The sequence below is a fragment of the Perca fluviatilis genome, chromosome 11 (assembly GCF_010015445.1).
Source record: "Perca fluviatilis chromosome 11, GENO_Pfluv_1.0, whole genome shotgun sequence".
NCBI classification, from domain to species: Eukaryota; Metazoa; Chordata; class Actinopteri; order Perciformes; family Percidae; genus Perca; species Perca fluviatilis.
The window spans coordinates 11962912-11978793 of record NC_053122.1 but is presented as its reverse complement, the minus strand read 5'-3'; the positions used below and the strand labels follow the sequence as shown (position 1 = coordinate 11978793).

The 15882-nt window shown below is 41.5% G+C and overlaps 1 protein-coding gene across 1 annotated transcript; it reads right to left on the bottom strand.

The window, feature by feature from the left end:
* Positions 1-12185: 12185 nt before the first annotated feature.
* Positions 12186-14816, bottom strand: klf17 (Kruppel-like factor 17). The gene is made up of 3 exons (XM_039815318.1): positions 14632-14816; positions 13404-14511; positions 12186-13279 (listed from the first exon to the last, which is right to left on the bottom strand). The coding sequence occupies exons 1-3, from the start codon at positions 14710-14712 to the stop codon at positions 13104-13106; spliced, it is 1365 nt and encodes a 454-aa protein (XP_039671252.1). The 5' UTR covers positions 14713-14816; the 3' UTR covers positions 12186-13103.
* Positions 14817-15882: the final 1066 nt, after the last annotated feature.

Sequence of the window (15882 nt, the reverse complement as noted above, 5' to 3'; positions counted from 1 at the left end):
ACATTTGCAAAGTAGCACTACTTTGGACTGTCTTTGACTTGACACAACGCCAATTCCCAAATTCAAGGACGTTTCAGAACCCACCACGTGCAAAGCACAACAAGCTACAGAGTTTTTTTTGTGGCAGACAGAGCGTGGTACCACTTATAGGCAGACTACCAGACACTGTTTTTGAGTCACATCGTTGTCCGTGTTTGGGGGCATGTTTGGTGGGAAGGTAACCTGCACGCCACATGCAGAACGCTTTACAACAGCGGGGGAGGGGTGTTACCGCCTTTGACTCTTTTCCTGCTTCCAACGTTAGCTACATGATTGCTGGATATACCAAACTTACTTTGGTGCACAAGCAGATAGTTCAAAGCAACATCACAACTGTTGTGTGGAATAAGGTTGGCAAAATAAAGGCGCTACGCTTTTCCGTGTCTATTTTTTCTCTAAGAGGAAACTCAACAAAAAGCCATTTGCCAACACTAAATATCAAACAAAAGCCAGACACTATAGTATTAAGTTGCTGTAAGCTGTAGCCTACATTCACCACTTCTAACCAGAGGCAGAATATAAAGTAATCTCTGAGATTATTCCTTCACAGCGCTGTGCAATGCGAGAAAATCTCAGAGCATCAGTATTCATCAGACTCACCCCAAGTTAATTAAGTACACTGATAACATTACCGTCGCCAAAATACCCCCGCGAATCAAATCCCCTAGCTCCGTTGGATTTCAAACTCAAACTAGCTCACAGTTAAATGCAAATGGACTGTTTTTATATAGCGCTTTTCTAGTCTTAACAACTACTCAAAGCGCTTTTACATAGTACAGGAACCATTCACACACATTCATACACTGTGGCAGAGGCTGCTGTACAATGTGCCACCTGCTCATCAGATAAACATTCACATACATTTACACTCCGATGCACAGCATCGGGGGCAACTCGGGGTTCAGTGTCTTGCCCAAGGACACTTTGACATGGGACAGCAGGGCCAGGGATCGAACCACCGACCAATCGGACTGAGCCACAGCCACTCCCTCAGTTAACTGTCAAGCCACTAAACCTGTATGGAAATGTATGGAAACACCTCTGCTGAAATGTTAAATTCGTTAATGATCATATGACACGAGACAACACTGTGTCTCTATCTCTCTCTCTCTCTCTCGCTCTCTCTCTGCGGGCGCACACACACACACACACACACACACACACAGTCCAGTTCTGGTGGTTGATTAATGCAGATATGTGCTGATTAGCTCTCATAATGGGCCGGGTGGGTAGCACACTGCATCATGAGTCCATGAGGCTAATGTCTGATTACTCCACATTGTCATTGTGATATTTTGTGATTACATTCTGAATCTGCAACATTCTCTAACAGGTAAATCAGTAAGTTAGTAGTAGGGTATACAGGGGAGTTGCATATGAAGTGGTTTGGGGTCCTTCTGTAAGTCATTTTTGGGTACAATTTGGTTTTGATGAATTCTACAAGCAGCAATACCACAGGCCAAGCAATCGGCCCATTCCAAACAAGCACATTTTCAACAGGCACTGCACTAGTAAAGAATCAAAAACAGAAAGGACAGTAAGAAATATACAAAGTATACAGTATAACAATACAATAGAATTTACAGAATTACAAGAAATATAGCTGAAAGATGCTAAAACACTCTGTAAAGCTGATGGGAACTGCGGAGTTAGTAGTAATTATCTGTGCAGCCTGTTCCCATGAACCATTCGTTTAAAAAGCTATGAAAAGTTAAGCACTGTAATTCGTAAGCATTCCACGTTTTCTAAACACATCTACTAACTGCCGCTGATACGACCGAGCTGTGTCAGAGGTCTGTAACCGGCGTCGCGAAACTCCGTAGCGGCCTAAACTGCTAGCAACTGGCGCTCGGCGTCATAAAGCTCGTAGCCAGCCGGCGTCACTTGACCAGCCGGCGGTCTCCTACTTTCGTAGGATATCATATGTTTTGGTGTGCATATATTTTCTTACGATATTATACGAACCCGTTCGTGAAAATGCACCGATCTGTGCAATCGTCGCTATGAATGACCCCTTTCGCATTACTTACACGTTATTTCATTAATTGTTAGGATAAAAATATTGATTAGTGCAGCTTTAAGATATTAAACACAACACAAATTTTACATGCTGTTCTTATTAGAAAGCTGGTCATGTTTATGTTTTAGATAAATTCTTTGTGATAATTTAGACCTAATAAATAAGGTATCATTTTTAATTTTAGGTTTTTATTATTGAACTAATGTAGGCCTACATATTTATGCATTTTAGGGCATATTTTAGCACTCACAAGAGACTTTAATATCTATCTATATAGAAATAGTGACGAACGCTCTTACTGAATGAGCTAGAGGCCGCACCGTGACAGCTATTTTTTGAACATATCGGTGACGTACTGTAACTGGGTTTGCAATAAATTCAGACTTCTCTCAATCTCAATACCGGTGGAGCAATTTTCATGCTAGTAGATGGTGCATGTGCTCTTTGGTGAAATCTGAGCTCATCTGTACATTTCACAGTCCCCTCAGTTCTCAGTGCCAAACAGTGTCATTCCAGCACTGAAGCATCTTTGACAGTGCCCAGAAAAACAAGGCAGTTTGTGAGTGACAGGAGGACCATGACTGACCATGTCAGTGAAAACGGGTTGCACACACAGTGTCTTCTACCTTTGTTTTGTTTTTTGCTGAACCAGACTGTAAAACCTAATCATCCCAATTTGGCTTCTGTTTCTTTCATTCAATCCCAACACATAACCACATGAGTGGTGGTCCTTTTTTTCCTCATCTGTTCTGTCTATTTAGATTTCAGTTTGTGATGTTCCACTTCTGCCTGAATGCCTGTCCACAACCCTAAAACATAGACGGAGGTTTGTTACATTCCACTGCGGTTTATGTTTGTAGTTTGAAAAAATTATAACAGCAACCACAGCACATGAAGAGCAAGTTTTTCAAGCTGACAAATGCAACACACCCAAAACCTAGGTAGGACATGGATGACTTAACATGCATTCAAGCCGTGTTTGATCAAAGATACAGGACTGCAACTAGTCCCATAATGCTTTAGAGAAAAAACACAGACTTATGCAAGTTGTATTTAACCATACAGGATAACTTGCCACATTACTAGTTTTGCATAGAATACATTTTATGGGATTACTTCTCCTTTTCGGTATCATTATGAAAAGCTAGCGCAAGAGCTAAAATAGTTTTCAGATATATATATTTTTTTAATCTAGAATAGACTGAATGAGAGGCCCTACAGATGTTGCTGTTCTTTATATCCTGAACTTTTGCACATCACTCAACCTTTTTGCACATGCTGCACAAATCCATACAGACTCTTTTATCCTGGTGTTAAATAGTTATATTGTACATATTTATTTCTGTATTTATTGTTTATGTTAAGGTTAGCTGACTTGGACTCAAATGCAGAATTTCAGAGACAGAGACCGGGGAAGTGAACATGAACAAAACAAGATTTATTAAACTGAATACTCAATGTGGTAGGGGAAGATCTCAGGGAGAGATCCAGGTCTGAGGGAACAGGCAGAGGGGTCTTAGGAAATCCAGTAGTTTGAGATTCAGGGGGAAAGGTATCCAATGGACCTTTTACACAGCAGACATTTTGACTTGTCATAGTAGGAAAAACACAGCTGAAATTGATAACCTTAACAATGGCTCAATTCCATCAGGTGTCCCAGTAAGCTATTTCAGTGAGTCAGCATGCACAATACCAAGGTTTCGCCTAAGTGGAATGCAGCCATCATTAATGCTTCTGAATACACCTGTGCTTTTCCTACTACATATTTTGTGTAAAAAGGTCTATAGGGTCCAGGGGGTATCCAGAGATGGAGTTCCACAAATCCAAAGCCATTTGTGCAGGAGTGGAGTGCAGACAGCACTCAGGACAAGCAACTAGGGTAGAGGGAAAACAGGATTAGAAAGGTACAGATGGTAACAAGATTTTCAAAGGCTGGAAGCATAACTGACTTGGTAGAGTAGTTTACGATCTGGCGCAGAGTGTAGGAATGAACCGGGTATATATAGCAGAGCAGGATGAGGCTGATGAGTAGCAGCTGGCCCAGTGACTACTGCACACCTGACTCCACTCCTGTAAACAAAACACACAGGGAAGGGGGGAGGAGAAAGAGGCAAGGCAGCACACTACACACTACACAGCACACTAAGAAAATATATATTTATGTATGCACCAACAACCAAGGCAAATTTCTTGTACGGTGACAAACAAATTAGTTCTGTTGTCAAATTTAGCTTTTTTCATCTCAGGACTATTGCTAAACTTAAAAAAAGGACTTGGAGGCTGTTATTCATGCTCTTATTTCGTCTCGTATTGACTACTGCAATTCCTTGTATTTTGGGATTTGCCAATCATCTTTATCACGCCTGCAGTTTGTCCACAATGCGGCTGCTAGATTGTTGACTGGTACCAGAAGGAGGGATCATACCTCACCGATATTGGCTTCTCTTCACTGGTTACCGGTCAAATATAGAATCGATTTTAAGGTAATGTTACTTGTTTTTAAGGCATTACATGGCTTGGCCCCTTTATATATTGCTGATCTCCTTACCCTACATCACTCCTCCAGGAACCTAAGATCGTCTAATCAGTTCCTTTTAGCTATTCCACAGTCTCGGATGAAAACAAAGGGTGATCGCGCCGAGATCTCTACTGCCGAGATCTCTACTGCCGAGATCTCTACTGCCGAGATCTTTAAGTCTCGTCTTAAAACACATTTTTATTCTTTGGCGTATGATTCAGTTTAGGGACATTTGTATAGAAGTGTGTTGTTTGTATGAGGTTTGTTACAAGGGAGACAGAACGGACCCAAATGCAAAGCTCAACAAAACAGGTTTATTTAAATAATAATCAGAGGGAAGGAGGTGTGGGAAGGCGGATGCCAAGGACAGGAGCGAGGGCTGAGACTGGGGAAGGAGGGAGCGCGGGGAAACCGGGGCCGAGGGCACCGAGGCGGAGGCACTGGAGTCCGGGGAGCAGAGGAGTAGAAAGAGGGGATGGCTGGAAGCGGGAACGGAGGCAGGATGGAGCAGGGAGCCTTGAGGAGGGGACCGAATGGCAAGGCCAGCTGACTGGAGGCAACAGAGAGGTATGGAGATGATGGCCACAGGGAACAAACACAAAGAGAGGTAAGAATCCCTGCAATGTCTGGCTGCGTCTTGCTGCGTCCTACCGCGTCCACTACATCCACCCATGCTCTGCTGTGCCACGCTACATCCAGTAAAGCCCTGCTATGACATGAACTACTACGACTACCATTGTAGTCACTGTTCCATTGTCTTTATTATGACCATTATTGCCACTGTTCATCACACCCCCAACCGGCCCCGTCAGACACCGCCTATCAAGAGTCTGGGTCGCAATAGCTACTGCTAATGCTTGCTCTTGAGGGAATTACTGGAATTGTTGGGGTTTTGGAAATTATAGTGTGGTCTAGACCTACTCTATCTGTAAAGTGTCTTGAGATAACTCTTGTTATGATTTGATACTATAAATAAAATTGAATTGAATCCACAACGGACAGAGACAGGTAAGTACAAGATTTTCTCAGAGAGCTTGTAGCAAGTGTCACCAAGGTGGCTGAGGCAACGATCAAGCAAAGATGCTGAGTAGATCCGGGGTTCAAATACTGGGCTTGATTGTAGATGACTGGCAGGTGTGCACGGCGGGAGAGGTGATGGTGGAATGACAAGCAGTCGTGCGTAGTCAGCTGGCAGTAGCAGGCAGGAGGGGAAGGGGGGGAAACACAGGACACACAGAGAGAGGCAGGGCCAACAGAGAAACCGACAATGGAAAACAAAATAGGAACTAGAAAACAAAACAGAAACTCACACCAGCCAATCCCAACTGTCACAATGTTCATTGTGTCTATATTTTTATAGTCTTCCTTTGTTTTTAATAACATAATATAACTTTGTACAGCACTTCGTTCAGCCTAGGTTGGTTTTAAATGTGCCCTATAAATAAACTGACTTCAATCAGTGTTACTTACTTGGTAATAAATCCTTTTCTGATCTGATTTTGATTCTGTACAGTAAAGTCGGCTCTTGTATCTTGTTTTCCCTGTGCCCCTTCTTTGACCAAAACAGATAATAGTTGAGGGCTTAGGGAGTGGCACGTCTGAGAGGAAGCCCCCTATGTGGATATGTAATGGATATGTGATCCATTTTTTATTTTTTTTATCTTATGTCAACAGATTTCATAATTAGTCATACTGTCACATTAAGTTCAATAATTTTATTATAACACTTAAGATTATTGCCTTGGTTTCTGTCCAGACACACTGAGTGTGCAGTTTGACCTCTGATCTAGTGACAGCTGTCAAAACCCAGAATCCTTTGTGTTAGGTAAACAAGGCTACAGACCACATAGATTTGCCTCCTTGACAACACACACACACACACACACACACACACACACACACACACACACACACACACACACACACACACACACACACACACACACACACACACACACACACACACACACACACACACACACACACACAGGTAGTCACACATAATACTCATCTATCATTCCCACTGAAGTAAACTAGTAACCGGGTTATGTTACTAAGTGGTTCAATACACAATACTGACTTTTAACTAAAGAAATAATCTGAGTTGGTGATTTTAAAATGTTAATCACATTTGGTTTGATTAGATTGAGAGCAGACAACTGACAGATATAAATGTGCTTCTTGACGATATGTAAGTTTAATTCCAAGAAATAAAGCCACAAGGTAAATGACTACAGTCATTATTTGGTCGGCAGTAACTGTAACTTTAAATAAGAGACGGAGCCCATCCCAGCATGCATTGGGGAATGGTCAAACACAGACCTTGCTACAATTTGCGGATTCATTCGCACAGTATACAAACACTGATTGCCAGTAGTGGTATCTTTAACACTCAAAGAGTGTAGAAACTGCATTGTCCACTTGCTTTATTTACAAATGAGTGAAACACGAAATGCCTTCCAGGAAAGATTGTCTACGTTGTCTAACAGACGTTACCAATGAAGGGAGAACTTGGTGCAGACTTTGATCACACTTCTGCCGTCTGTCTCTGAAAGAATAAAGCTCTCATTGCTGGCAACAGAGAGGCAATCAGTGTAATACAGCATCCAGATGCAGGGATGTGAAGCACAATGGAACAATATGTGGAAAATAGAAGCTCTGCTCATTTTCACACCTGTGTGCCTTGAACAATCGCTATGGTAAGTGTGATTGTCGGATTGTTCATTTCATAAAGTTGCAATATCTGAGTTACGCAGTCTGAAAGTGGCTTTTCACAGATTTCAGACTGTTTAAAGAACTAGAAGTATTATTAAGAAGAAGTAACCAGCAACTGCTGGCAACATAAAGCCCAATAAATCTGGTGATCGGACTTTTCCAATGTCATGGTTCCTCTATATTACCAATATCGAAACTAGATACATAAAACTGACTTTGCTAATTAGTATTCTCTACAAGTTGCTTAGATTTGTGTACAGAATAATAGATAAGGACTGAGGGCTCCAGCACACTCAGTTTGAAAATTAATTTGGCATTTCTCCAAAGGCGGTCACATTTTCCAGCAACAGATGAGAATAGATGAGGAGGTGGATGTGTGCCAGCCAGCTTGATCTTTCAAAACCAGATAGCCTAGTTAAAAATACCATCCATCATTTTTGTAAAACAAGTCACATTACAAAAGCAATAAAAGTCATTTATTTCAATTCATTTTCAAAAATTATTTAAATACCGTACACATACTGCTGTTGATGTACTATGGGCAATGCTTCAGGCCTAAACTATGATAATTACAGGTTTTCGTCCATGATAAACTTGATTACTGGCGCTTTTCACTGATCCAGGCTGCCTTAAAGGTTCTAAGTACAGGTACTTTTTTAATGAGCCAGTGCTATGGTCATGATAAGTCAGGTCAGTACATATGATAATCATTCTTCCACTTAAGCACAGATACATACAGAAAACTGCAATTACCATGAATGGGATTAAATCCGTAAAAGTGTTTCTGTAGATTTTTGTGCATTCAGTCTTTCCAGTTGCCTCATAATGATTCATCTTTATGTCACTTGGTATCAGTCCAACATCTCATGGTGGAATAATGGAGAGCCAAAAAGCACTTCAGGATTAGCTTTGGCTCCACTAGCTTCTAATTCCTTCAACAAACTACAGCTCCCATAAGTCTTACCCATAATTATTCTATCAGAACCTCAAACTATGTTATGTCAAATTATGTTGTCATTTTGGTTTGAATTATGGTCAGAAAATTCATGTTTCAGCCAAAAAAAAAGAAAGAAAGAATCTGGCAGAAATCCTTTGTCATCTTCACAAATTTTAACTGACTAAAAGTGTTAAACAAAATACTCCCCTTTGGCTTTTTCATTTTAGTAGTTTTAGAAAAATAGCAATATTTATATTATTTAATTAGTGCATTTAAAGAATTGGTACAGAGTATTCCAATAGTAAGTAAGATTCTGTATTTCTATTCTTTTGCAATTTAATTTCCTTTAATGGTTTACCTAATTGTTCAGTACTGATGTGTATCACTAAATTAAACCCAGCTCTAACATCACCCTGACTGTAAACACGCTACTCCTTCATGACAAGTCATTGATCACTCGTTGATACCAAACAAGCTTCTGAAATAAACTATCAAACATGTCTTTTCCTTCACAAATATATTGCACATAAATAAACTCAAACACAGATACTAAGGGTTCAATTATGCTAATTTTCAACAAAAATGTGACCTGGATAAAGCAAATGTATGAAGTCAGAATAGGATGTTTCACAGTAGGAAAAGCACAGGTGTAAATTATAAAATGAATGATGGTTGAATTCCATTTCAGTGCTTCAGCTGCTGGCTCACTGGCATGGCTTATACTGGGACACGTAAATAGAATTCCGGCCCTGTTAATGATATCAGTAACACCTGTGCTTTTCCCACTTTGGGACAAAATGTCTGCTGTGAAAAAGGTCTAACACAATGCTGTATGTTTAAGGATATGCAGACTGTATAGGCCTTTTACAGGGAATACATTTTGACTTGGAAAGCACAGGTGCAAATAATAGAATTAATGACGGCTGACTTCCATTTTGCTGCTTTGATTTCAGGTTCCTGGTATTGTGCATGCTGGCTCACCCCCTCATAATTAAATACAATGGAGCCATCATTAGTGTTATTAGTAACACCTGTGCTTTTATGACAAATCAATATGTCTGTTGTGAGAAAGCCCTATTGAGTAGTTGTAGACGTGTGAAACCAAATGTGTGTGGTTAAAAAGACAGCTACAACAGATCACCACAACTTAGGAGATGAGGTGTAACATAAGCTGATTTTAAGGTTCTTCTTTTAACATATAAGACCCTGCATGGACATTATTTGAGCTTATTACACCATATTCACCGGCACACACACTCCGCTCCCTTGATGCTGGTCTCCTGGTCATTCCCCTAGTAAACAAAAAAATAAAATAAAATCAGTTGGTTGTAGAGCATTCTCCTACCGCGCCCCTCATCTTTGGATCGGCCTCAGAACATGTTAAAAAAAGCCCACCCAGTTGACATTTTTAGATCTAGATTGAAAACCCACCTCTACTCATTATACCATAGCCAACTATAACACACCATCCTCTCTGCGTCGTTCATAAACAGACCTTTTTCACTTATTGTCTTATGTTGCTGGGTTTGTATTGTGTATTATAACTGCTTTAATGCTGTTAAATTATTTAGCTGTGACAAAAATCAAGCTACAAACTCAACAAAGGGACTTAACCCTTTTCCCAATGTTTTTGTCAATTTTTTTCCTCTTATTTTTGAAGCTTTTTCTGACATTTGTCACTTTTTTTGTCGTCTTTTTTTTCAAATGCTATAAAATACAATAAAACCCAAATTCAATGAAGAGTGTACTTACTTGTGAAGAGCGTTGTATGGAACCATCCACGTTATTTTATTTGATAATTTGGTTGAAAGAATCCCAAATTTGTTATGTAGAAACTTTTTGAAAATAGGGCAAATTTGACCCGAAGACAACAGGAGGGTTAAACAGCTTGAACAAAGAAGACAAGCAATACTAATTAAAACAGGTGTACATAATAAGCCTGATTTAGAGATACTGAAGACTATGCAGAAACTAAAGCAAAGAGGACATCTAGTGGGGAAACTAAGACATAGCATAGAAAGTGGCACATTACATCCTCCAGACAGAAAGATCTACACTTCAAGCTTAGTAGTTCAAATATTTATTACTTGAGTGGTTCTAATCATGTAAAAAGTACATCCATTTACCAAAACATCTATGATATACACTATACCAACTTCTCATGTAGGCTAGACTGTGCAATTTGAAGGTCCCATGACATGGTTCTCTTTGGATGCTTTTATATAGACCTTAGTGGTCCCCTAATACTGTATCTGAAGTCTATTTCCCAAAATTCAGCCTTGGTGCAGAATTACAGCCACTAGAGCCAGTCCCACAATGAGCTTTCCTTAGTATGTGCCATTTCTGTGTCTGTATTGAGGAGGAGAGGGGGGGGCAAGGTGGAGAGTGGGGGTGTGGCTGTTATGACCTCATAAGGAGCAAGATTCCAGATTGGCCCATCTGAGCTTGCATTTTCTCAAAGGCAGAGCAGGATACCCAGGGCTCACTTTACACTTATCTCCATTTCTAGCCACTGGGGGACCATAGGCAGGCTGGGGGAACTCATGTTAATGTTAAAAAACCTCATAAAGTGAAATTTTCATGCCATAGGACCTTTAATATGCCAAATTGGGCTATACTTTTAAAATCTAACGTTTATCCTGTATTATGTTTCAGCAATGAAGAGGATGATGGAACTTGAAAAGAGCTTAGAAAGTAGTGTAGATAAAGAAGTGGAAGAAGAAGGAGGAGTAAGAGCGAAGTTAGATGAATCAAAGTGACTATAGAGAAGGCCATAGTTCATAAATTTGTGAAAAGAGAGCAGATAGATGTAAGAAAAATCTGTGGTGTAGTCTAATGTATTGTAGTGGGTATACTGTACTGTATATATATTGGCCAGAATCAGCCTTTTGGCGAGGGGGGGGCATATAATAGTGGCGGGTCTGGGTGTCCTCCCCAGGGATGTTTTGATCATCAACGACTTCATTTCCTGTATTCAGATACACTTTTATGCACCAATTGACGGTGGAAATACCTTTATTTAGCCTATGTTAAGAAGAAAAACACAGATGGGGTGGGGGCCCTCGGACTGCATGTGTGTGTATTATTCATGACACACACAATGGGCCAAAATACACACACACATGCGCACACACAGGGCCTATAGACATGCGTTAGTGGAAAGATGTCAGAGTGATGGTGAACCGGCACCACTTCAACTATAAGTCCACAAACCATACCATGGTGAGTGCCGGACTTGAACCGCTACCCTCTGGTTCCAAGTCCCTGTAAACTAAGCTAATGACTGCGTTACAGTAACGAGAGTAAATGTAACTTGTTACTTGCACCCATAATCCATTTAAACTGGTAAACACAGCCTGTTAGATAAGGCAGATGTTATTATATAAATGAACAGTAGAGGGCAGTCTTTCATAAGCAGTGATAGAAAACTGAGAGGCACTGGACCATGCAAATTGTCATACTATCAGTTGTAATGATGCTTATTGTTTTTATGGTAATGCTTATTATAGACCACGTAATGTCTTGATCCTTGAACTACGCCTGGAATCTATACAAATGTTGATGGAAATGCAACGTTACACTTACAACCAAGATTTTCAGTTTCCCTTCTCCTTAGACTGAGATCATTATGTCCTATAAAATGCTGACATTGTGGGACTTACAGAAAATTTGTGATCTCAATTTGCAAAGGGGACACACAAATTTTGTTAGATGGATGACTGGCCGCTGATGTCAGCATCACCTTCTGTGTTACACACGTGTCCAAGCCGGACTGTAAAAACTCCTTTCTGTTCAACTGAAGAAGGATTTGTTTCTCTTTTCTTCTTTTAGCCACGCAATACCAAGAATGCAATCAAAATAATGAAAAATTATTAGCGCCAGCAGACCTGCATAAACTGAAAGCAGATCTAGAGTTAAAGGAATTGTGTGGGCAGGAAAAGAGGCAATGGCAGACATATTTGTAAAAGTACTTTTAATTTTCTGAGCACATAAAATTGTTGAAAAATGATACATCTGAGTAGCAATTCTGTTTCAAGAACAGCCAATCAACCATTGGTTACAGTGGATTTCTCCATTCTTACAAATCTTCCATAATAAAAACTTGTATCCCCAGAAAACACTGATCTGTAAAATAACATTTAAATTGAGTGAAGTAAGGGTTATGTTTGGGATCAAAGAGGCTGAAAATAAACTTTAGTACCTGTACTTGTTAGCATAGGTCAAGCAAACCTTCACAGAACAAAAAAAAAATAAAATCTGAAATGTAGGTCTACACAGCTCAGCAAATCTATAACATCTATTTAGTAGACTAACAATATTGAGAAAATACAATAAAAATTGTCAATAAAAACCCTTGACCTGATTTGAGTAGTATTAAAGATATAAGATGTAAACATTCCAAAATACAATTTACAAATATGTACAAATGTCTGGGTCCTGCCCGCAGTGAGTTTTCCCATTTGGGAAGCACATACAGTCTTGTTAAGGCACTCACTAACAATCAATAACTTATTTCAGAGACGGGCGAGGAAATGTCTTAAATAGAAACTACTATAATTTAGCCAAAGTTCATATATCCACAGATATGTACAAAAAACACCAGCATTCATTCTTATTTTCTGATAGAGAGGCACTTGTTTTGAAAAACATAAAATGTCCCCATGTGTGGTACCTCAGGGTATGATCAGGTTGCTGTAAACGCTCTACAAAGGCACCGTTCATATGCTAAAGCCCATTACAGGAACGTTTTGTTTCATTGGTTGGGGCCAGATGCACAAACTGTCCAATAGTGAGGGGACAACTCGTGCTTCTTCTGGGATGCTCCAGGCATGATCCCATGATGGATTTGGATACAAAAGTATCCATAACTTGGCCTACATGTGCCTCTTCATGTGGAGAGCCAGATGATCTGAGCGGGAAAACGCACGCTCACACAGGTGACACTGGAAAGGTCGGTGTCCGGTGTGCTTTCTGAAGTGACGGGTCAGCTCATCTGACCTGGCAAACTTCCAGCCGCAGCCTTCCCAGTTACAGTGGTAGGGCTTTTCACCTGAGAGACATAAGCAAAGGACTTTGTTTAGATTGCAGCTTCTACAGAGCATTAACAAGTATGGAATCAAAATAGGTGAACAACTGACAATTAAAATAGATTGTGGGTTTAGAAATGTGCTCACCCGTGTGTGTTCTCATGTGGGCTTTGAGGTGGGAGCTCTTGGTGTAGGTTTTTCCACAGCCAGGAAAATCACAGCTGTGCGTCGCAGCGCGTTTTCTGGGCCACGACCTGCGGCCTCGTTTCTGTTTGACGCTCCCCGCCTCATCCTGAGAGTAAAACTCCAGCAACGATGGCGAAGAAGGAGGAGTGAGCATCATCCCCTGCATAGAAGCCGGATGGTGCTGCTGGTGACCGCGGACTGGCTCTCTGTGGATGCTGTACTGTCCTTGAAACTGTGTCAAACTCTGGTGCGCGTACTGCGGCTGGTAGGGTGCGTTAATGTACTGATTTTGGAGATGGTGTTGACTAGGGTGTTGAGGATGAGAGTTAATATGTGCCAAATGGAAATCTGTGCGTCCATGGGGGGTAGGGTGCTGCATGGGGTGCGCACCGAATCCCGGCAACGCACCTGGGACTGTAGCCTGGTGGTGCGTAAAAGCTCCTTGGTGCACGGAGCGCATCTGATGATTCTCATACACCTGTCCCATAAAGTCACCAGTAGCCATCATACAAGACTGGCCTATGGGCTCGGTTTTGATTTTGTATCCAAGCGGTGGAGAAGACGTGGCTACTTGGTGATGAGCGGTAGTAGCTGAAACCGGGACCGGATTCAACGCTCGCAGTTCGGTGTACTCCCGCACGCCTCTCGCCCTTCCTTCGCACTCCGGTGAACTCTCCCCCGGGTAACTCATCTCTGGCGTGAGAAGCTCCTCCATGAGACTGCGGACTGGGCTCGAGCCCGTGAAGCTTACCGTGCCGTGGTAGCTCTGCGCGGCCAGGTGAGATGGAGGGCGGTCACTACAGTCTGGCACAGAACTACCGCTGCAGCTCTCCGGTGACTCCGGCAGGGAGTACAAGCACGGCTGCGGAGAAATGTTCCCGTTGTTGCTTACAACATCGGAGTCTATGGTGTTAGACAAAATGAACTCGAGGTCCACGAATCTTCCCAGCTCGTCGTCGTCTTTGGCCAGTAAACCAGGAGACTGCACTATGCTGAACTCCACTTCGATGAGCGGGTTGTCTGCGCCACCTGTTGCGCTGCTGCGTGCACACTGATCCAGCTTGCACATCTGTACAGGAGAGCAGACGGGACAATTAGAAAAAACACAAGCCAACCAACAATCAGAACTAAATCTACAATCCTACAATCCTAACCCTAAATCTACAAAAACTTAAATCCATCTACTTACATTGTCGAACTGTTTTCCTTCCATCGTTTGACCACTTAGAAACGATGTTATGGCAGGCATCACTGCTTCAGCCATAGCCATGCTGAACGGTTAGATGACAAAATGCAAGAATTTAAAACTGTAAACGCGAACAGAGACTTTGCTCTCTGTCCATTGAGCACCTGTTTGGTAACTTTGACAGATGTGGAGCGTTCAGAATGCGAATATCGGAGCTGACGAGCCTCTTATACAAGCTCCTTTCCGGGAGGTGCGGCTTCTACTCCCCCCTCCCGCCCCCCCAACACTCACACACACACACGCACACACACACGCACACCCACACACACACACACCTCCCTCAGGGCAACCAGTAGTGTAAACAAATACAAATGGCTTTCATGTGCGTCAAGCAAGTAAATACCTATGTGCATAGGCTATGACTAAAACAATCATCCATAATTCCATATGAATGACTAAATGGTTGAATATGTACATTATTTTGCATCCCAAAGCCGATAGAGTATAAGGACACATCTTTCAAAACACACATGACACTAAACTTTCTGGTTTTTTTCAGCTTTGACAGAGGGTTATTTATAATTAAAAAAATCTACATTTCTTATCACTGTATAGTCATCATTGAGTATGACATAAAAGTGTGTGAATACGTGTGTTAAGTGGAAATCCAAACATTCCCTTTGGGGCAGGTACAGGGGGCGACACTAAACCTGGCAACAGTAAGGGAGTGCCACCCTTTTGGGGGAGTGCTGGAAAGTCAAAATTCCAGTGCGTAAAAGATCATTAAAGTTGCCTGATTGTGCTTCTTGAAATATATATTTTTTTTTATACTAATACCTTTAAGAGAAAAATCTGTCATTTTATGCTGCCAGTCAACGCAACTAAAGTGACAGAATCTCCAAAACGTTTATTTCACAGTTGAAATGTCCCCCACAGTTTCGTCCCAGCTTATTCAAACACACACACACACACACACACACACACACACACACACACACACACACACACACACACACACACACACACTCACACAAACACACATAATTAATTTGTCCCGAGTTAGCCTACCTGAGCATGTTTAACACAAACACGAACGTGTGAAGCGGCGGGCTCATCGAAACAACCTGTTAATCTGGGTGTGAACAAAGGACTACACGTTTCTTAATGGTCTTCCACCAGCAGCCCTGTAAGTCCCCTGCAGTCATTGCTATGGTAATGCAGGTGGATGGGTGTCGATAGTGGAGAACTGAAAGA

Coding starts and splice junctions, on each gene's coding strand:
- klf17 (XM_039815318.1), bottom strand. CDS start 14,712: ATGGCTATGGCTGAAGCAGTGATGCCTGCCATAACATCGTTTCTAAGT. Junction 14,512..14,631: donor AAGGAAAACAGTTCGACAAT/GTAAGTAGATGG, acceptor TCTCCTGTACAG/ATGTGCAAGCTGGATCAGTG. Junction 13,280..13,403: donor CCACATGAGAACACACACGG/GTGAGCACATTT, acceptor TATGTCTCTCAG/GTGAAAAGCCCTACCACTGT.